Below are 23,807 nucleotides of genomic sequence, written 5' to 3' on the forward strand. Positions count from 1 at the left end.
AAGACGGGGAAGATGAGAGAGAGGTCATTTCAGTGAAATCATTCCATTCGTGGTTCATCAGAAGCAACGTTGCATTCGAATGAAAACAAATCGCTTACAGATGCTCTCTTACAGATTTCTACTTTGGTCATGGAAACTGACATGGTGACCTTGTAGGGTTTTCAAGGCAAGAAATGCTCTGAAGTGCTTTGCCATTGCCTGCCTCTGCATTACAACCCTGGCATTCCATGGAGGTCTCACATCCACATTCTAGCTTTGACTAACTCTGCTAGATAGAGCTAGACTGCGCTATCCAGATCAGGAGCCCTGTCTTTTTTTTTAACCCTTTATTATATTAGAACAGATTTTTTTTTCATCCTTGAATTAATGTAAATGGGTTCTTGTTCAACTGTGAGTGAGATGTTTAATCTTTTCCTTAGGAAAATATTCTTTTGGAAATGCTTCTCAAAATCCAAAGAAAAGCACTTTAGTCAAATGCTTTTGGCAGTTGAAGTGACAAAGCAGGCCATGAAAACAAGTAGTGTTTGCGACTGAAAAAGTACCTTTATAATATCCAGTGGCATTATTTTGCATTTGGCTTTACTGAGATACAAACTGTCAGTTACTGGCAAAATAGATACTTCACACAGACACTATACTTTTCAAAAGGCTTTTCTACTTCCTTTTCAAATGTCCATTGACTTTATGATGCTTAGAGTAGCAATGAATCTATCCAGAAAGGAAATAGGCACTATAGGAGGATGGACTTAAATACAGTTTTGAAACTCCAGTTGATACAGAATACCATGCCTTGGCTACAACTGGGTACCAAGTGGAATATGCATATCACTCCCTTTCTGGAGATACACCACTGGTTACCAATCAGCTAGCAGGTTCATTTCAAGGTGCTAGCTATCAACTACAAAGCCCTTAAAGACACTGGACACACAGACCAGCAGACTGCCTCTCCAGCTATAGCTGCACTCATCTGAGCAAAGCCTGCTGAAGGTGCCACCCTGCATGCAGGTACAATTGTATATCACCCATTCATGCATATTTTTTGTTGTGGTTCCTACACTGCAGAACAGTTTAACAGAGGCTATTAAGAAGGTCCCCGTGCTGCTATCATTTTACAAAATGTGCAAAAGACAAGTCATGTTACGTGACATTGCACTGATGTCACTGTTTGAATGTTCCATCATAAGCAACAACTGGCAGGTCCAGCTAGAACTGCGCTGTCAGTGTCTTGTCTCATTTACTGAGCTAGTAATGTCATTGGCAATATTCACTCTGGTGATTTAAAAACAAACAAACCAGATACATGCATAAGAATATTGCTAGTTCAAATATCAAGCCCAGTTTTATTTTTATCCTACTTTATTCTAAATATATAATGTTGGCCTGCCTAACACAATTTCTCCCAAAATGGTTTTATGTCAAATTATCTTCCCTTATTTACATAGTGTCTCCAGTGCACACAACACTTTACAGAGTAATAAGCAAAAACACTTTGCCACTTTGGTCTAAAATTCTGGACTGTTTATCCAGACCTCTAACATTCAATTTGTGCAAAAAAGAACATTACATTTGGATATGCTCTATGAAAAAGAAGCCTTAAACATGTACAAGGTAAGGCCAAAAGAAGGCTGCAAAAATACAAACACTTCTCACCAAGCTAAAACCTTCTCTAAGTCTTGGAAGGCTATGGGGCAAACATAGCTGTGTTGTTCCAAAGAGCTGATGTATAACAACAGAATTTCCCCACAATTGTGTAATGTAATCAGAGCATTATCATATTTAAAGGTTTTAGAAACTGGAACACCCTGCAGGATTTATTATGAATGCAGCTGATATTTTCATACAAAATAACCCTTCTTTATTAGTATGCAATGCCTCATTTCTAGACAGGTATTCAAACAACATGGTTTGCAAGCAAATTCATAAAAATCAAGGCTGCTGTCCTTATAATAAATGCACCATGAAATACAGGAACATTTATACACTTTCCATGTGTGGATATTTGGAGTGGGGGTGGAAAGAAGAGATTCTGGAAGTAAATTTGAATCTAAAATAATGAATCTAAAGAAATTAGTTCTATTTCTATCATGAACACTTGTCCTAACTCTTCACCCACAAACCACCTGAGCACCTACCTGGCAAGCAGTTACAGTAAAATTTGCCAATCAAATTATGGCAACTGGCTCCATTTTTGCAGAGCTTGAAGGCACATTCATCAATGTCCATTGAACAGTTCTTGTCTGACAGAAAAGAAAATGAAACATTAAAACTATAAATCATGTTGGGTTTGGGATAGCAAAAAAGCTACTTCATAATCCAAGTGACAACTACATAATTTAACTTTTCCTTGTTGAGAACATTGTATTTTATGTCTGCCTGACAGCTTTAAAGCAAGGTTTTGTTTGTTTGTTTGTTTTCTATAGATCATAGATATTTAAACAAATTAAATATTTTGAAGGCAGGCTTGTATAAAGCAAATACGGTGGTATTTATAAGTATTTAATACAGTTATTTCTATAATTGCACTTTGCTACAGTATATGCACAACCTTAAAAATCTAATTTTAGATTATAAACCCATGCATGAACGTTAATCATGAATAGATTTTTTAAAGTAAAGGAAGACAATAAAGAAGTCCAGTGAAGACCAATGCAACCACATTGGGGCAGAAATCCCTATCCTATGAGTCTATCAAGATGGCTGCCATTTGGCTGTTTCAAGCTAGGCAGCATCATGTTCCCACCTAGCAGCAAATCAATATATTACTAGCACTATGGAAGGAATATCAAAAGAAGGAACCATTCTAACAGCAACCACAGCAACTCCACAGCTTGCCACTAGCGTCAATATTCTTCCTTGATTTACTTCCATGTAGAACAGAAAACATGAATGACAAAGCTGTACGCACTGCAAACACATTCAATCCTCCCCCCAAAATTTCAAATAATATTTACAGAGATAGTCATTAATAACAATTCTGTTTTTTTTGTTTTAAATAAAATTTTCTTTATTATTGTATTCTATATTCCACATATTACAAACAATCCACCCAATAGACACACCCACCACCACCACATTTAAAGGAACACAAAGATAACTTGCTAACAATTATTTCTTATTCTATCTACTCAAATCTTAAGTTTTCCACCCAATCATACACCGGTTTCCATGTATCTCTGCATTCCTTCATATTTCCATCTCTCAACCTCGTGGTAAGAAAATCCATTTCCACGGTCTCCAATAGTTTAACTATAAATTCATTTCGGTTTGGTATGTTGTAGGTCTTCCAATATCTGGCATATAGTATTCTGGCAATAGTTAACACATGGAGTAGTATTTTTTTCTCCGATTTCGACACATCAGTTTTACAAACATTTAATAATCTCCCAGATGGCGCCCCCAGGATACTCGGTCTTTCACCAGTCGCGGACTAGCGGGCGGGGGGGAGGGGTGGCCCTGTTCATTCGAGAGGCTTACTCCTTCCGGGCCCTCCCGGCTCCGGAGATCAAGGGCATTGAATGTGCCGGCCTGGCGTGGGATGTCGGGGAGGGGTTGGCGATCTGGCTGGTGTACCGACCGCCTAACGCACCGGCCAGCGCCTTACTATCACTGGTGGAGGCCGCAGCAGGATGGGCATTGGAGCACCCAAGGCTTTTGATCCTGGGTGACTTCAATGTTCATGCCGATGACGTGACCTCCACTCAGGCGATGGACCTAGTGTCTTCCATGGCGACACTAGGACTCTCCCAAGTAGTTACGACACCCACTCACCAGGCCGGTCACATGTTAGACCTGATCTTCGCGTCGGGAGTTTTAGTGAACGATCTTGCTTCTATAGCAGTGCCATGGTCGGATCACTATGCCCTCAAGGCTCGTGTGGACGTCCCACCCCAACCCCGTTTGGGCGGCGAGCTTATTTTAGCTCGCCCGCGGAGCCTGATGGACCCGGAACGGTTCCTGACGGCTCTGCGGGATCCCTGGCCCCCTGGCGATTCCCTCGATGGCCTGGTGGAGTCTTGGAATAATAGGCTTACCGGGGCCATCGACGAGATCGCGCCTAGGCGTCCTCTGCGCCCTCGTTCAAGGCCGACACCTTGGTATAACCAGGGGTTGCGGCGGCTGAAACGAGGACTCAGACGGCTAGAGAGGCAATGGCGGCGTACCCGAGACGAAGCGACTCGAACATCTTATAGAGAGGTTATGAAGTCCTATGAGATGGCAGTCAAGGCCGCAAAGAAAACTTACTTTGCGGCAGAGATTGCGTCCGCAACTTCGCGCCCGGCACAACTGTTCAATATAATTCGGACCCTTACAACGCTGCCACAGGGCAGACCAAATATTAATGAATTGGAAATTGGCTGTGAGGCTTTTGCGGATTATTTTGCGGATAAAATCGCATCGCTCCGTTCCGACTTCCCTGCCACATTGGATACAGTTAGTGGACCTGAGGCTCCGTGCCTGTCTTCGGATTGTGTTTTGGACAGCTTCGGCGCCCTCAGCCTGGAAGAAGTTGACAGGATCCTCCTATCTGCACGCCCAACAACTTGTAAATTGGACCCATGCCCCTCCTGGCTTATTAAGACCTGCCAGAGGGAGCTAAGATATCCTATACGGGATATCATAAATAGATCCCTACTGGAGGGACATTTTCCATCAGCGCTCAAAGAGGCGGTGGTCCGTCCCCTCTTGAAGAAAACAACGTTAGATCCGACCGAATTGGCACACTATCGGCCGGTATCGAATTTGCCCTTTTTGGGCAAACTTATAGAGAGGGCAGCGGCGTTGCAGCTACAGAGTTTCCTGGAGGATGCTTCTGTCCTTGACCCCTACCAGTCTGGCTTCCGCCCGGGCCACGGGACGGAGACGGTGCTGGTCGCTCTGGTGGATGACCTTCGGCGACATCTGGATCAAGGCGGCTCGGCGGTGCTGATGTTGTTGGACCTGTCGGCAGCGTTCGACATGGTCGACCATCGGCTTCTGGCGTGCCGCCTTGCCGACGCAGGGATTCAGGGGTTGGCCTTGCAATGGCTTTCCTCTTTCCTTGACGGTCGGGGACAAAGGGTGGCGATTGGAGAGGAACTGTCCCGGAGACACACGCTTGACTGCGGGGTGCCTCAAGGGGCGGTCCTCTCCCCGATGTTATTTAACATCTATATGCGCCCCCTTGCCCAGATGGCCCGGGGGTATGGGTTGGGTTGCCATCAATATGCTGATGACACCCAGCTCTATCTGCTTATGGACGGCCGACCCGCCTGCGCCCCAGAAAACTTGGACCGGGCGTTACAGGCAGTGGCTAGGTGGCTTAGGCTGAGCGGGCTGAAGCTGAACCCGGCGAAGACAGAGGTCCTTTGCTTGGGTCGCTGCGGCCCGGGAAGGGAAATCCCCCTGCCAGCTTTTGACGGCGCTTCGCTAACAGCGTCGGGCAGGGTCAAGAGCCTAGGGGTGCTGTTGGAGCCTTCGTTGACGATGGAGGCTCAGATAGCAGCCACTGCCAAGTCCGCGTTTTTTCAATAGCTGCTGCTCGGCTATTATTAGGGCTCCCTAGATGGGAGCACATTCGGCCGGGGCTCCAGAGTCTGCACTGGCTGCCAGTAATATTCCGAGTCCGGTACAAGGTGTTGGTCATCACCTTTAAAGCCCTATATGGCCTAGGACCTGCCTACCTTAGGGACCGTCTCTCCCCACACGTTCCCCAGAGAGTACTACGCTCAGGCTCACAAAACCTGTTGGTAGTCCCCGGGCCAAAGGAGGCCCGTCTAAAATCCACCAGGGACCGGGCCTTCTCAACAACGGCACCTTACTGGTGGAACCAGCTGCCGGAAGAGGTACGGGCCCTGCGGGATCTAGGGCAATTCCGCAGGGCCTGTAAGACAGTCCTCTTCCGGCAGGCCTATGACATTAACTGACAATGAAAACATCCTGGATGGAACAAAATGTATTTATAGGCCGCCGGTTTTAATTATCCTATTTTATCCTGCTTTTTATTAACCTATAGTTTAATTGTATTTTAAATGTTTCAATCTGAAGTTGTCTAATTTATCATGTTGTAAGCCGCCCTGAGACACTTAGGTGAGAAGGGCGGGGTATAAATCTTAATATAAATAAATAAATAAATAAATAAATAAATAAAAACAATTCGGGTAGATGGGGAATTTGCTTTCTTAATATCTTTTGTATCCATATGGATACTTGAGTCCAGTATTTTTTGGCCCTATCGCAGAGCCACCACATGTGGAACAAGAAACCTTTTGTTTTATTACACTTCCAGCATTTGTTGGAAGCCAGAGGGTAAGCTCTAGCGAGTTTATCTGGGGTATAATACCAACGATAAATCAACTTATATAGGTTTTCTTTAAATAAAGCCGATTTCGTCAATTTCAAATTTTCTCTCCAAATTTTCTCCCACTCAGTAATTTCTATGCTATAACCAAAATCTTCCATCCAACGCACCCAGGCTTCTTTTACCACTTCATCCTGCAATTTATATTCTAATAACCAGTTATATATTCTAGAAACCAATTTCCGGTCTGATTCTAAAATAACTGCGTCAAATTCATTTAGCTTATTTGAAAAGCCTTTTTCCTTATCCGACTTAAACCTGGAACTTATTTGCGCCTTTAACCACCAATCTATCTTTGAGTATTCCTCGGTTTTTAATTCACCTTTCGAATCTAGTAAGCAATCATACCTATAGTTACCCTCCCAAGAGTAAAGATTCGGGTGTACTGCCTCTTCAACCAGTGATAGCCACTTGGGTGTGTACCTATATATCAGCATTTTTATCTCCCACCAGATTTTAAAAAGTGGTCTCCTTATCTCATGTCTGAGAAATTTACTATCCTTAGCTGGAGGGCTATACCAAGCATAAGAATGCCACCCTCTTGGTAAGTCTGCGCCTTCCAAAGTCATCACTTTTTTATTTTTTAATAGTATCCACTCTCTCACCCAAGTCAAGGCACATGTCTTGTGATACAACTGCCAGTTTGGAAGCGCAAATCCACCTCTTAGTTTAGCATCTTGCAAAACTTTTAATTTGATTCTTGGTTTTTTATTCTTCCAAATGAATTTTGTCACTAATTTATTTAATTGTTGAAAGAAAGTCTGGAGAACTGAGATTGGGATTATTTGGAACAAAAATAAAACCCTAGGTAGGATATTCATTTTAACCGAGGCAATTCTTCCTAATAGTGAAATTTGCATGTCACACTACCTTGTTAAATCATCTTTTATCTCTTTTAATATTTTTTTCATAATTATCTCTTAATAACGTTTTCAGATCCACAGTTAAGAAAATACCAAGATATCTAACCTTCTTTTCATAGAGGAATCCTGATTTCATTACCAATTCATCAATCTGGTCTTTCGTCAAATTTTTGGTGATAAATTTAGTTTTCTGATAGTTTACTTTGAATCCCGCCACTTCTCTGTATTGTTTTAATCTTCTTTTAAGATTTACAATCGAATTATTGGGGTCCTCTAATGTGATCAATACATCGTCTGCAAAGGCTTGCATTTTATAAGTTTCTTTTTTCACTTTAACTCCCTTAATCTCGTGATCTTCCCTTATCATGTTTAAGAAAGGTTCTAGTGATAAAACGAAGAGTAAGGGAGAAAGCGGGCAGCCTTGCCTCGTACCTTGCTCAATTCTTATCTGACTCGATATCGATCCATTAATATTAATTTTGGCTTTTTGATTAGTATATATGGTCTCTATTGCTCTCACAAATCCATCTCCACATCCAATTGCCTTTAAAATCTTGAAGATAAATTTCCAGTTCACATTGTCAAATGCTTTTTCGGCATCCAGAGTAAATGCAGCAAATTGTTTATCTGAGTGTTCCTTATAATATTCTAATACATTCAAAATCATTCTGAAATTTTGTCTCATTGTTCTTCCGGGAATAAAACCTGTTTGGTCTTCTTCTATGATATGTGGTATGATTTTTTTCAATCTATTGGACAGAATGTTAGCATAAATTTCATAGTCTATATTTAATAAGGAAATTGGTCTATAATTTCTTATTTCTGATGAATCTGAACCTTCCTTATGGATTAATGATATTAATGCTTCTTCCCATGACGCAGGGATCCTGGATTTTTCTGCTATTTCATCCACCACTCTTTTATATGGTTCCATCAGTAATTCGTCAAAACAATTATAAAATTCGATAGGCAGTCCGTCTAGGCCCGGAGCTTTATTCTTTTTCTGCTTCTTCATTGCCTCAGCTATCTTGAACATGGAAATTGGTTCTTCTAGTGATTTCTTCTGCTCTTCTGACATCTGTTTCATTTTACTTTGTTCTAGATATTCTCTTTGCAGATGTTCTGATAGTTCTTCTCCTTTATAAAGACTTTGAAAGAAATTCTTTATTCCTTCCATTTTTCCCTTCTGTGACACTACCATCTGATTTTCATCTTTCAGAGATCCAATTATTTTCTTCTCTCTTTGTTTTCTCAGTTTGTATGCTAACCATCTGCTCGTCTTGTTTGCATTTTCATAGTAATTTTGCTTAGACCACTTTAATTTCTTTTCCAATTCTTCTGATAATAGCAAGTTAATTTGATGTTGTATCTTCCGAATCTTCATTTTAATTTCTTCTGAATTTCTTTCCTTCTGGATTTTTTCTTGTTTATCTAATTTCTTCACTAATTCATTATACTTATGCAATCTTTCCTTTTTCCTTCTGGCAGAGTAACTAATAGCGATTCCTCTAAAAAATGCTTTAAAAGCGCCCCATATTACTTGTACTGACGAATTTTCTTTCTGATTGGGATCAAAAAACATCTTTATCTTCTCTTTCGCCTCTTTTAAAAACTCTTGCTCTTTCAAAATTTGAGTATTCAATGTCCAACATAGCCTGGTTGCCGCTTTATGTAGAATAATTTGTACTGGACTATGATCAGAATAAGTTCTTGGTAGAATATCAGCTTGTTTTAATAATGTGGCTAAAGACGTTGACAACCAACACATGTCTAGCCTGGACCAGGAATTATGTACATGTGAAAAATAGGTAAAGTCTGTCGTTGTAGGATTTTTTGTTCTCCATGCGTTCACCAGACTTAACTCTTCTATCATCCTAAAAAAGGATTTCGGTAAGACACCTCTTGTTTTATTTAACCTTCTTATTCACCAATTTCCTGTCTTCGTGTGCATCATAAACTGCATTGAAGTCCCCCAAAATACAGTAGTTCGCCATTTCAAATTCCAGCAATTTCTTATGCAACATGTCAAAAAAAATTTCTTGAGCATTGTTTGGAGCATATACATTTCCTATTACTGTCTTTCTACCGTCAATCTCTATTTCTACCAAGACAAGCCTGCCACGTTCCTCACTATAGAGTAATTTTGATTTAATGTGCTCTTTAATGTACATAGTGACTCCTCTCTTTTTCTTCATGTCTGAGGAAAAATATAGTTGCCCCAAATTTTTATTTTGCAAATATTTCGAATCAGTGTTCTTAATATGAGTTTCTTGAATGCAAATAATGTCCGATTGTGTTTTCTTGAGTTGGAGAAAGGTTCTTCTTCTTTTTTTTGGTTCATTAACTCCATTAATGTTTATCGAGGTAATTTTAAAACCTGAGCTACTCATTTTCCTTTACTCTATAACTATCTGGTATTTTTTTCCCCCTTGGAAACTTGAGATCTAGTCCTTACTCTATCTTCCTTTTCTCTTGTCCCTTCATCTTCTCCTATTCTAATCAAGTCTTCTTCTTCATTGTTGTCTTCCGGTCCAGATTCCTGACTCTCTTGTTGTACGTGCCTACTCCAAAAGTCTTGCACTTTATCAAGTGATGTTAAGTTATATCTTTTGTTTTGATAAGTAAAAAAAATCCCCTCCGGGACTAGCCACTTGAATAAAATGGATTGCTCCATTAGCCAGGTCGTTAGCTTCTTGTATCCAGTTCTCCTGCGCCTAACACTCTAAGGAATCTCCTTCAGCACTTTTATTTTATGTCCTTTCCATATCAGTTCCTCCTCTCTCATAATCTTCAGAATTCTCTCACACATTGATACTCTCATGAATTTAATATGTACTTCCCGAGGCAAATTGAATTTTTTCATATAGGTAGATGTCACTCTTTTGACCCAATCTATTTCAACTTCCATTTCTTTTGCTGTGTGTTCCTCATTTAAAGTTAATATTTCTATAACTTTTTAATGAATATCTTCCCCTTTTTCTTCCGGTATATTTTGGAATCTTAGAATGTATAGTGCTTTGTCCCATTCTATCCTAGTTATTCTAACACTGAATACTTTTAAAACAGTAAAATTAACTTTTAACAATACAGGAACTTTGCCAACCCCTCCCCCCCAAAAAAAACCCTTCACCCTAACCCCAAGAAATCCAAGCCACTCAAATCAGGAGAAGTAAAAGGACACTGCACTTTTAAAAGTCCTCTCACTAAATTAAGATATGGGCAAATTGGCAAACCCCCCACCCCAGGCCCCCTCCCCAAGCAGAAACCCCTAACCCCCTAATCCCAAATAAGCTACCCCACGACCATCACCACCCAAATCTGGATAAGTAAAGGGACTCTGAGACTTAAAAAGTCCTTTTACCAACAATAAATAAAAACAAGAACCCCAATACTGTCTTACCTTGTCTTCTCTAGTCCAGGGAAGTCTAGTAAGGCTGAGCGAGAGAGCAGCAGGCAGCAGCTGAAGCCAAGGGCCAGCCAGCCAGCAGCACAATCTCTCACACCAACCAACAAAGCAGCAATGGAGGAGTCCAGCCAGGAAGACTCCTTAAAACAAAACATGCATTTGCAATGCATTTTGCAAATGCATGCTTTGGATTGGCTGCTGGGGCTCCTCTTCCCCCTCCCCCCCTCCCTGATCCCAGGGAGGCTATGGAAAAGGCAACTAAAGGCGGAAAAGTAGGCAAGCAGCTCCTTTGAGGCTGCAGAAGCTACTTTCCCGCCTTTTGAATTGACAGTCGTATACTTACGAATAGCTATTCGTAAGTATACGGCGAGCCATATTCGGCTGCCGTATAATGGGCGCCTATGGGGATTGGCTGCAGCCGATTCTGTATACAGCCGAATCAGTGGTGATTCGGCTGTAAATACGGTTCGGCCGAACCAAATGCACATCCCTAATTGGAGGCAGCCACTTTCCCTTATTCTTCCACTACTTCCACTTTTGCAGCTAATTTATATATTTGTTGAGTATTGGCCAATAGTTGTTGTTGAAAATTTTCCACTTTGTCATTTGTTTTTCTTATTTCTTCTTTCAACTCCATCTTTAATTCATCTAGTGCTTCTTGGTTTTGTTTAAAGCCAGCAACCATGATATTTTGTAGCTTGTCTATTGCATCTTGGTTTATAGTTGCAGTAACAGATTTCCCTAAACCTGGGGATGTGCCCTGGGCTATCTTTTTAGCTTTGGCGTCCATCCTCTAGGGAGGTTAAAGAAGCTTACTTCTAACCTTATACTCTATATTAAAACTCAGTTTTGTTTCCTCTGTACTTTAGACTTCTCACCACAATGCTTACACAATATTTCTGTTATTACAGTTCAGGTTATGCCTCTAAATACCTCCAAAATCCCCCCTACTAGAATATTTCAACAATCAAAAGCAGATCAATAGAAAGTAGATGCTTATATCACTAACAGTCAGCTTTACACCTCTAATCATTAATTGGAACAGCAATGCATTAGCAGTTATCACAGATAGTAATTCGCCCCTTTAAGACTCACAGTTCTTACTTTGCCAGGCCCCTCCTTCTTCTTCCCATCATGCTCACACACATGTTATACAATTATAGCCACCTCCATGTTTTCTTAAGAAATAGCCCGTCTAAATTTAAATGTCTCATATCATATATTCAATAGACCAAACCTTTTTACACAAACAAAGTTTTTTCCTAAAGTGATGTTTCCAAGCCCTTCTTCAAGGAGGAGACAGCCGCAGCAAAGCCAAAAAAGAAAAGAAAAAGAAAGCCCTGCCGCTAAAAACTATCTCCTCCTCCTTTTTGACTTCACTCCATTCACTCTTCTGACACTGCCGTCTTGCACTTTCCTCTCTTCCACCTCTTTTCTTCACACTCCTTCTCCTTTCTCCTATCTTACTTCCCCTCTTTATACTCAGTTCAGTTCAGTTCTTATTCTTTCAGACTTAGTCAGTAAATAGCTCCCCCCCCTCCTTCCAATTCTTCTTCTTCTCACCCCCACCTCCAAACCTCCAAGCACTTCCTTGCGTTCCTTCAGCCACTTTCCAGCCTCTCCTTTCTTAATGTCTCTCCGTCTCGCGCCGTCTTCCACCTTCTCAGCCGTCTCTTTAGTGCCAACAAGCAAACCTTCTGTTTTAATCTCCCGTCACTCCAACTCACCCAGTAAATTCCGCACCGCCATGCATCTCGACTCCTTCCTCCCCTTCCTCTTCGCCATTCCTTCCGTTCTCTCTGCCCGTCTCACCGCTATTCTTTCCATTCGCCCCAACCGTCTCACCAGCACTCCTCTGCACCGACATCTCCACCGATCAGCTGTAAGTTTCCTTTTAGTTCTTATCAAAATATGGTTATTCTATGGTTGATAGTAGTCGCTTGTATCTTCTGTGTCCCTTTTTCCGGCAGCCCAGTTCGTGCTATAAGCACTTGCAGCCTCGGCTCAGAGATTCAGCAGAGCCTGGGGAAAGAAGCCTCCGCCACTCCCCCGTGCCTCTGCTCACTCTCCCAGCTTTGGGGTGTCTTCCGGCACCCCTCTAAAGGGTACCCGCAAAAATGGGCCCCCTCTAAGATCTGCAAACTCGAAGCGCCTCCTTCAGCTATAGGAGTCCGGTCCCTTCACTGCGCCATCTTTCTGGAACCCTCCATTAATAACAATTCTGGAAGTATCTCATGCTTTTAGTCTGGGGTTCCTGATGTAGCTCCCACAGGTGTCATCACACCTGACAATATCTTTCCTGGGGCCACCAAGTGTTTTTTAGAGGAGGAGGAGATTGGATTTATACCCTGCCCTTCACTACCCGAAGGAGTCTCAGAGTGTCTTACAATCTCCTTTCTTTTCTCCTCCCCACAACAGACACCTTGTGAGGTAGGTGGAGCTGAAAGAGCTCTCACAGAGACTGCTTTTGAGAGGAACAGCTCTGTGAGAACTTGTGATTGATTCAAGTTCACATCAGCAGGTGCATGTGGAAGAATGGGGAATCAGATCCAGTTCTCCCAGATAAGAGTACACACACTTAACCACTACACCAAACTGGCTTTTTAGAAGGTGGGTGGGGCTAGGTGGGTCTCAATTAGACCATTGGAGATGGCCAATTGGCTATTCAGATTGCTTTGGCAGCAGCTAACAGCACAGCACAAGGGTCTTTGCTGCCTGATTGAAGGTAAGCTGTCCATATGCAAGAAAATATTTTAAAACAATATATCCATTTTAAGAGGTATCCTGTTTGTCAAGCATTGGTATTTCGAATAACCAAGAAATTGTTTGATACAAAGACTCATTTTATTATTAGGGTTTGTAGAATCTTTCAGGATCAAGTGCCATGTTCTACTGGAGAAAGTTTTCCTTCCAGACGTTTCGTTCTCCGCAGCTGAGAACGAAACGTCTGGAAGGAAAACTTTCTCCAATAGAACACGACACTTGATCTCGAAAGATTCTACAAACCCTAATGATGTTACCAGCCGTGAAAACCTGAAATCTTTGATAACTCATTTTATTGATAATCCGGTACTTGCTCCAAGGTGTGATACCTTGGAAGTGATACAAAATTTCACACGGTATAGATTCTTAAAGGCTACTTCAAAGGCATTGGAAAAGATAGCTTCAAAACATAACATGCAGATGTAAATTGCAACAAAGGTTCAAAGGGTACTATCAACTACCATTATGTTACTACAAGGTTACTTGCATCAAGGTTACTTGCATATTCTAAATCTTCTATCAAGAGGTGAGAAAGGAAGGAAAGAAAAAAAGGGGGGAAGAAGCAAGATTTGAAATGCAACTATGAGAGAGAAGAATTTAGAGGCAGAGAGGAAATGGCTTTCAATAGCTTCATTGATTCAATACCCAGAAATATCATGCTTGACACTGTTAAGCAAAGGTTCTGCCTAAAATGCTGAAATCATTTGAGTTATGCATAACCTTATTCCCTGGCATTTTGTGGTTGATTCCACCACCCTGTGTCAGAATTCTAGAGGACTCTGCAAACTCAAAAAGACTGAGAACCCCTGCTTTAGCCAGTAGTGCTGAAGTAGGAGTTGATAATGCAAGTGAAATTCTGGCTTCTGGTATATACTGTAATTTCCACCCCCCCCCCCCAGTGTTAATAATTGTTCATAGACAACATTTTCAATGTTATTAAAATCTGCTTTCATTTCAGCTAACCAGGAAACATTTAAATCATTAATAATAATAATAATAATAATAATAATAATAATAATAATAATAATAATAATAATAATAATAATAATAATAATAATAATAATTTTTAATTTATATCCTGCCCTCCCCACCAAAGCAGGCTCAGGGCGGCTTACATGTTATAAAATGCAGACATTACAATAATACAATAATAAAATACACTAATTACATAACACTTATATTTCTCAATTAAAATATACTATTACATTAAAACCATCAATTAAAACTAACAAATTTAAAACCAACAAATTAATTCGGTGCTACAATCTTGATGTTACTCATCATGACACAGTTTGACATGATGACGGTAAAATAATTCCACATTAAGAAAAAGCCAGCTGGAAGAGGGTGGTCTTGCAGGCCTGGCAGAACTGGTTAAGGCTCCACAAAGCCCATACCTCTTCTGGTAATTGGTTCCACCAGTGGGAAGCTGTAATCGAGAAGGCCCTTTCTCTCGTAAGTAGATTTTGCGAGCCAGATCTCGGTACCCTCTGGGGAACATATGGGGAGAGACGGTCCCTAAGGTAGGCAGGTCCTTGGCCATATAGGGCTTTAAAGGTAATAACCAGCACCTTGTAACGAATCCGGTACACAATTGGCAGCCAGTGCAGTTCCCATAGCCTGAGCAGTATGTGCTCCCACTTAGGGAGTCCCAGTAACAGTCTGGCTGCCACATTCTGCACTAGCTACAGTTTCCGGGTTCGGCACAGGGGCAGCCCCATGTAGAGGGCATTACAGTAGTCTAACCTCAAGGCGACCGTTGCATGGATCACTGTTGCCAGGTCATCACGCTCCAGGAAGGGAGCCAACTGCCTCGCCCGCCTAAGATGAAAAAGGCAGATTTAGCAGTGGCTGCTATCTGGGCCTCCATTGATGAGGAAGGCTCCAGTAGCACCCCCAGGCTCTTGACCCTGCGCGCCGTTTTCAATGGCGTACCATCAGAAACTGGTAGGGGGATTTCCCTTCCCAGGCCGCCACGGCTCAGGCAAAGGACCTCTGTCTTCGCTGGATTTAACTTCAACCTACTCAGCCTGAGCCAACCTGCCACAGCTTGCAGCGCCAGGTCCAGTTTTTCTGGGACATCGCCAGGCTGGCCATCAGTAGATAGAGCTGGGTGTCATCAGCATACTGGTGGCAACCCAGCCCATACCTCAGGGCAATCTGGGCAAAGGGGCACATGTAGATGTTGAACAACATTGGGGAGATGATTCCTAACTCTGTATAAAAGGTAAAGTCCCCTGTGCAAGCACCAGTCATTTCTGACTCTGAGGTGATGTCGCATCATGATGGTTTCATTGCAGACTTTTTATGGGGTGGTTTACCATTGCCTTCCCCAGTTATCTGCACTTTATCCCTAGCAAGCTGGGTACTCATTTTACTGACCTCGGAAGGATAGAAGACTGAGTCAACGAGCCAACTACCTGAACCTAGCTTCTGCCAGGATCGAAGTGAGGTTTTGAACAGAGCTTGGACTGCAGTACTGCAGTTTACCACTCTGCACCATGGAGCTCTGTATACATTAACACAATTTATTGGATTCTGCAGTTCTGTTTCACTAACAGTGGTACTAGCCCTGACCTGGATAGGCCAGTCTAGTCCAGTCTCATTAGATCTTGGAAGCTAAACAGGGTTGGCCTTGGCTAGTATTAGGAAGGGTGACCTCCAAGAAATACCAGGGGTGTGGCACAGAAATAGGCAATGACAAACCACCTCTGAAATGTTTCTTGCCTTAAAATTAGTCTAGCTCACCACCTAGTGGTGCATAATGCTAAAAGAGCTAGAGCTCCTGACTGCCAGTCAATCTTATGATCTCCTGGCTGTACTACACATAATGCCATAAAATAACAACACTAGTGATTTCCTTTGATGCAAGACTCTGAAAGGGCATCCTGCTAGTCTCCTTGTACTAGTAAAAGACCTCTTAGTGGAACTGATCTACAGGATCTAACCTCTTGTGTCAAATAGAGGCAGTGCTCTCTCCTTTACTTATTTCTGAAATAAAGAACTCGGATATGGAAAAGTGAAGCTTGGTAGCAGTCCCAAAACAACATCGACAAAAAATTAGGATAAATCTTGCTTAATCTCATTTTATTTTGACCTGATGAATGAACACAGTTTCTCCAGATGATTTCAACTCTTAAGCTTTAGTTCTAATTAAAGAAATCATGCTAATTATTTGCAGATGAGAAACTTTCAGCAAATTATGCCTCTGATTTCATGTAAACAAGACACTTTGGTTAATTTCTAACAGGGAGAGAAAATTGTGTTGCTGAACCATAATTGATTTTCCCTTAATTTTATGCAACTCCCTGGTAGCTCTACTCGTTATTCTTTATGCAGCAATTAACTGTTTAGTTTAATGTATGACGCCTTGAAAGTTTTCCAAACACAGATTTTGGTAGCAATGCTCCCTCAGACTATAGAGTCTTCTGAGCAAAAATTCTGCTTCATGAGCTACTGGCATTAAAGTTGTGAGCAAGCAATTTGGCTACTGCATAAATTAGTTTGCTCTGGGGCCTTCCTCCCTGTGCTAAGACAAAAATGTGCAAGGCGGATGCTAAAAAACTGTAAGCTAGCTCACACTAACTCAGCTTAGAGGGAACACTGCTTGGTAGTAAGCCTTCATGTATGCATTCTCTGTTATTTGTGCCTTCAGATTTCAATTTGTTGTTGTTATTTTTTGGCCTCCTATTTCACTCACTGTCCTATGCCTTTCTGTTGTAATATCAAAAATTGTCCCAAGTAACCTAAATATTTGCAACTAGATAAAGTAAAAAGGTAATGTCTTTGGTTTTTTAAGTGGCTGAAGACTTCGTAGATGTTTGGCAAGAACTTAAGACTTTTCAAAGTAAAGCAAAGGAGTATTAAACAAAAGTAATATTCAAACATATAATCCCACTTCCAGCATTTTACAACACTGTTTGCAATCCTGCAGTCCTGTAGGTACTTGCTTGTGAGTCAATCCCACTGGAATACATGGTGCCTTACATCTGAGTACAGATGCATAGGATCAGGTTGCAGAATCTATACGACTTGCCTATAAAAGTTTTTTTTTTTCCTTTCGCAAAATGTACAATGCAATGTTAAGAAGAGTTATACCACCTAAATCTAATGAAATAAAAAGATTTAGAAGGGTATGACTCTGCTAAGGATCATACTGTTGGTTTGTTAAGGATAATTAGACAGAATCCACATATTGGTGGATAGCGCATCATCAGCTCTTGGACTTTCCCATCCATGCAGAAAAACCTAAGAGTTGAATAATTACAATAGCATAATATCCCATAATGTCTGGCTCCATAACAATGGAAGGGTTGGTTCGAACCTTAGGAGGGCAGCCATTTTTGGTCCTTCTCCACTTTCAAACAAAGATACAGTTGCTGGTGGTGAGACTGAGCAATTTGCTTTGTGCAGCCAATCAACAGGTGCTCAAGTAGGCAATATAAAGCCTGTATGTCCAGTGAAGCACAGGCTTTCCCAGAAGAGCCAACAAACCCTCCCTCCCTTACATACAATATAGGATTGCTTGGTTTCTTCAAGGCCACTGAGGAATTTGGGGGGGGGACCATCTCTAACTTGAATATAAGAGAATTCTTTTTCACTTGTTTCATACTGTAATGAGATGCAGAGGTTTATAATACATTTTAATGGGGAAAGATTTTTAACTGTTTTATATTTTAAAAGTTTATAAATTATATCTTTTTAATGTCTTTAATTGGGTGTATTTTATGTTGCTAGCACCCCAGATCATGTTTGTGGGAGAGGAAGCAGGATATAAATTTGATTAAACAAATTAAATTTGCCTGGTTAGGGTAGGCTGGTAAGGCTGTAACCAGGCAGTAGATTTAGTGCAGGCTTTTTGTTGTTAGTTAAATTAGCCTTAGGAAAGAGAGAGGTATCAGAATCATTGGGCAAAGGCCTTTTTTTTGTTGTTGTTTGCAGTTCCCTTATTGCTGTTTTGCATATGTGCATTGCTTTTAAAGTTGGTTTTTAATGTCCTTTTAACTGTTGATTGCCTTGAGGGCCCTAGCTGGATGGAAAAGCGGGACGCCAATATTTTAAATAAATACATGTTTAAACAAAACTTTAAATCGTTGTTGCTACAAAAGTCATATGCTACTTACATCCACTGAATACTTTTTTTTTTATATAATTTTGAATTCTATTAAGAACAGGGCTCTGCTGGATCAGTCCAAGGGCTCACACTGCCCAACATGTGTTTTTAACAGTGACTAGCCAGATGCCGCCAATAAATGTAAGAGCCGGTCAGATACCCAGAAATTGCTTCTGTGCCCATTGGATATAGAACAGCATTATTAACTAATAGCAAAGATTATCTGGCAATCTGCTTAATCCTATCAATTGCTTAGCAACTGCAAATTTATCAACTGAACTGTACTCTTTGAAAAGAACAGAAACTTCTGTACTGAACTGAATCTCACTCATATTTTTTACCAAAATCCCAAGCAGGCTAAGGAGAAGACAGCAAAAGGATAATCCTCATTTTATGTGAGCAGTGATCATCACTCACTTGTGCCTAGTGTATGCCTTGAAGTTCTTCTTTCATATAAGGTGAATTCTTTACTTATAAGTTATGAGTTCTTTTCAAAGTTGCTGTCAGTGAACATCAAAACACTAATGTCAGCATTTCCAAGTTTTCATCTTACAATCAAGGGATTATAGAACATAATTGATGGACCCCTCTGCTCTACCATAACACTCTATTTTTAGCAACAAGCAGACAATGTATGAAATGTGATCATGGCCAGTTATTTACTTTTAATTTGGAAGATTAAATGAAACAATAAATATTTAAAGGTTTCATTATAAATCTTAGAGAAACGCCTTACCCGTGAAGCCTGGAGGACAAACACAAGCATAGTCTGCAACCAGGTCTAAACATGTCGAATTGTTTTTACAGAAGCTGTAAGAGCAGTCATCAAAGTTGATTTCACAGTTCAGACCTTCAAATCCTTGGTTGGGGAGGGGAGAGAAAGAGCAGTATATTATTTATCTACACCTCTGTCTCCTTTCTGAGTCCTCTCTTTGTAAATAATAAATCAATCCTTATCAAATTACTCTATAAAACAGAAATAATTCACTTTTATGGCTCACAGCGAATGCTTTCTAAAAGCTGGCAAGCTCCTCATCTGTCATTAGTAATTTCTGCTCCTTACAGTGTGATGGTATTTAAAGGAACAAAGCTGCCCTGAGTCTGCTTGCGGAGAGGGCGGGATAGAAATTTAAAGTAATAAATAATAAAAATAAATAAACAAGAACACCAAGCAAAAAAAAAAAAATCATAAATCCAATAGGGTGTAAATGTTTAAGATGGCTTGCATGCTTGCTAGCACATTTTAATGAGCATGATACCAGGCAAGCATTATTATGAAAAAAACAAAATGATCATTAATATGATTATTACTTCTATGCCATAGAACCATGAACTATTTCATTCTTACAACAATCCTACATGCTAGATAGCTGTTGTTCCAGTTTTATTCATTTTAGCCCTGTTCACATGAAAAATTATTTTGGACTCAGGACACCCCTTCAGTATTTCTCTTTTATTTATGTTCTGTACACACTCTACAAGAGATCAAGAACAGAAGTACTTGTGTGAACTTTACAGTCATATGGCCCTGCTATCCCATTCTGCGTGGTGTATCAGTTTATAACAGAAAACATAACTATTTGAGTAGATCCAAGCAGGCAGCCGTGTTGGTCTGAAGCAGTTGAACGAAGTAGGAGTCAAGTTGGACCTTTAAGACCAACTATCAAGTGTGCTTAAGAGCACACGAAAGCTTACGTTCTAAATAAAAATTGGTTGGTCTTAAAGGTGCAACTTGACTCCTGCTTTGTATAACTATTTTTGGTTTTGGGATGTATTCATATAAATATAGCATCAGAAAGACCAACTTGTTGTAGATCAACAATGAGATACTGGCTGAACTCAAGCACCAGAGATCCCAATTTGACACTCTAAGCACAGAATGCCAGTGCTAATTCAAAAGTACTTTACTGAAATTATACACTGCTCATGTCACTTCAAATTTCATTCCATGTCAAGGGCCCCCATGTAAAAATCATGTTCCATGTAAATAAATGAGGACAGTGAGAAAGCTTGATCTGGCACTCTCTAATGACTCAATAAGGTTTTTGTTCTGTTTGTTTTTTTTTATTGGCAAAGCAGTTTTAAGCAGGGCAATTTCAAATAAATGACTCCCCTAGTGAAACTGAAGTAGTCCAGTACCCTTGTAGACTGATTTGCAGGAACAATACACCTTTGAAATCTGTTCTATTCTGTTAGAATTCTGTTCTATTATTGTAATGTGATTATTTTACTTCATTAAACATCTAAACAAAAATGCTTCATATCAACTGCATGTATTCCTCAGAGCCCCGTCTGAAAGGTAACATTTGTGTGCACCTGCTTTCTACAAAATATTCCTCTTGCACCTGTTGTAGCCAATCTAAACTCCTAAGAGTATAGAGGGTTTCTTGTGCTAAGAGCTGACAAAGAACTCTCCACTTTGATATCTGGCATTTTATGCTCTTGTAAATCTATTCTAATGCATGGTCACGCTACAAAATGACTATCATTAAGTGCTGTCACAGGCCATGGCTGCGGGAAGACCATGACTAATGCTAAGCTATCAGCACCCATGGTGCAAGGCATAGTCTCATAATTTCTCAAAATGACCATGGAACCAATTTCCACTGATCCCTAAGTCATAAAACTTTACAATTACCCTGAGTTCATTAATAATGTATACAGTAACAGATCTCATTCACATACAGACTTTAATCAGATCCATGTCTCCCACCCTGATAACATCCCATCCACAAAATTATTGGCAATTTATTTTTTTTTCAAGTTCAGTGATGGAAGTTCTTTAGAAAGAGAGCAGACAGTGGCATTATATTTTCTAAGCCCCCACCCACCCCCGAATATGTATGCCATGCATTTTAAACATGAATCTAAAGTAATGACAGATCTCCATGATGTAGAGTCTAGGATCAGACTGAAATTCTTTCACATATAGCAATGCTCTACTGGATTATGTTTTATGATACCACCCCAGTACTGCTGTTAATAAGCACTTATGTCCAGATAAGGTGAACTAGGCTGTTTAACAGTGCTACCTAAGTAAAGTTACCCCCTTTTTAAGTCCACTGATTTCTACAAGCTTCAGTAGGTGTAACAGTTTTGCATGGCACCATAAATATCAAATATCTGTGATTTTCAGAATGCAACATGGAGACTGTCAAAAGCCCAGCCTGGGCCAAGCACCTTTTGTTACAGGACTGAAGTACAGACACAAAATTACAAAAAGCTTGGGGCTGTGATTTTTCACAGAGCATTTTGGTAGCCGGCCACCAGCCCTTTTGACTATTACCACAGTTAGGAACCAAAGGGTAGATTCTCAGCCTTTCTTGGATTAAACAAGAAAGTCCTCCCTGCAAGGTAAGCTTGTAGAATGAGTTTCTAACAAAAGAAAATTACAGTGGTAGGTGGTTTGCCAGTCTGGGCTCTGGATTTAGACTGAGGACTATGAAAGCAAAAAACCACGAAAGAAATTACAAGATATTTTTATTAAGGTGCAAGAACAAACAGGTACAAGAGACTGCGGGGGTAAAACAAGAAATCAAGAGATTTAAAGACTAGCTAAAACTGTAATGATTTGGTTCCAGGTTACAAAAAACTACCCATTCTCAGATGGAAATTCCAGTGATCCAAACAGGCTCTATTCCAAAGACCAGAGCTGTTTGGCCCATGCAAGCAAATATACAAGATGGCTGAAAGCATGCAAGAAGGTGTCTACGTGGCTAGGTCTCGAGTAGCCACCAACAAGCTGAGACTAGACTAGAAGCTTACTCTTTTATGGGGGTAAGGGCCCCTTGTGGTCCCAGGCCTATTCACCAATAGGGTCTCTTAGAGATAACATATAACCACAGTGTTGAACCAATGGCTGAACAGGTGACCTAAGTAGTGGTCTACCTGGGAGGAAGGAACAAAACCAATCATTTGCTAGACTTGGCCTCTTTCCCACAGGTTCAAATCATGGGCTGAACTGTAAGGAATATGGATAATTAGAAAGCCAATAACAGACTTCACACGCCCTTCCACAGCTGATGTTAGCTATGCTTCACATGGTCACTGCTCTTTCCCAGCAAGGCAGTTTTGGACTCTATTTAATTCACTAGCAGGCCGCATCTGAAGCCTGAACCAAACTTTAACCAAATTTTAAGAGAACCAAAGTTCTTTTCAGAAACTGCCATTTTCAAACACAAATTATCTTCATTTTGAAAAGCATATATATCCTGGGTTGGATAAAATGTTTTCATTCTCTAAATGCTGGGATCTAAATCTACTGTTAGAAACCTTCTGCCAAAAACTGTACATCAAAAGATCTCTCTCAGTTGTCATATGAGGGGAGATCCACACAGGGATCAGTTATGTCCCTTCATTTCAACCTGCCAGTCCTTGGACACTTAGAATTATGGCTGGATGTACACGTAAGAAACATGCACAATACTCTCACCAAAGGAGAAGCTTAATTTGTTGCTTGATATTTAGAAATGTCGACTGAGGGATGACATGATAGAGGTTTACAAGATTATGCATGGGATAGAGAAGGTAGAGAAAGAAGTACTTTTCTCCCTTTCTCACAATACAAGAACTTGTGAACATTCAGTGAAATTGCTGAGCAGTCAGGTTAGAATGGATAAAAGGAAGTACTTCTTCACCTAAAGGATGATTAATACATGGACTTCACTGCCACAGGAGGTAGTGGCAGCTACAAGCATAGACAGCTTCAAAAGGGGATTAGATAAGCATACAGAGCAGAGGTTCATCAGTGGTTATAAGCCACAGCGTATTGTTGGAACTCTTTGCCTGGGGCAGTGATGCTCTGTATTCTTGGTGCTTGGGGGGGGCACAGTGGGAGGACTTCTAGTGTCCTGGCCCCACTGGTGGACCTCCTGATGGCACTTGGTTTTTTTGGCCACTGTGTGACATAGAGTGTTGGACTGGATGGGCCATTGGCCTGATCCAACATGGCTTCTATTATGTTCTTATGTTCTTAGAACTGTGAACTACTTGCTAAGGAAGAATGGATATTATATTAAGTAGACGGGAATCTAGAAGTGGTTAGGATTTTACATTGTGTATTAGTGATGAGATGGGAAAGAACACAATAAGAGTCAGGTAGGCAGAACATAATGAGATGGTTTAGGAAAAGCCTTCTGTTTTCCTCCATCCCTCTAATGCAGTAATATTCCTATACCAAAAGAAATGTGTACTCTTAATGATTAGCCCAATGACTAAAAAAGACCCCTTTTAATTATTAACAACTGGCATAGATCAAGTAAAGAAATATTAGTTAAATCAAGAAATCATTAACTTTTCAATCATAATTTTGCTACAAACACAACA

The 23,807-nt window shown here is 40.6% G+C and overlaps 1 protein-coding gene across 1 annotated transcript in view; it reads right to left on the minus strand.

The window, feature by feature from the left end:
• Positions 1–384: 384 nt before the first annotated feature.
• LOC132566555 (delta-like protein D) overlaps positions 385–23,807 on the minus strand; it is a 161,575-nt gene continuing 138,152 nt past the window's right edge. The window contains exons 3-5 of the mRNA XM_060231758.1: positions 19,219–19,341; positions 2,133–2,237; positions 385–440 (exon numbers count right to left, since the gene is read on the minus strand). Coding sequence (XP_060087741.1) covers positions 385–440; positions 2,133–2,237; positions 19,219–19,341 — 284 coding nt within the window. The remainder of the gene's footprint in view (positions 441–2,132; positions 2,238–19,218; positions 19,342–23,807) is intronic.

The sequence above is a fragment of the Heteronotia binoei genome, chromosome 1 (genome assembly GCF_032191835.1).
Source record: "Heteronotia binoei isolate CCM8104 ecotype False Entrance Well chromosome 1, APGP_CSIRO_Hbin_v1, whole genome shotgun sequence".
NCBI classification, from domain to species: domain Eukaryota; kingdom Metazoa; phylum Chordata; class Lepidosauria; order Squamata; family Gekkonidae; genus Heteronotia; species Heteronotia binoei.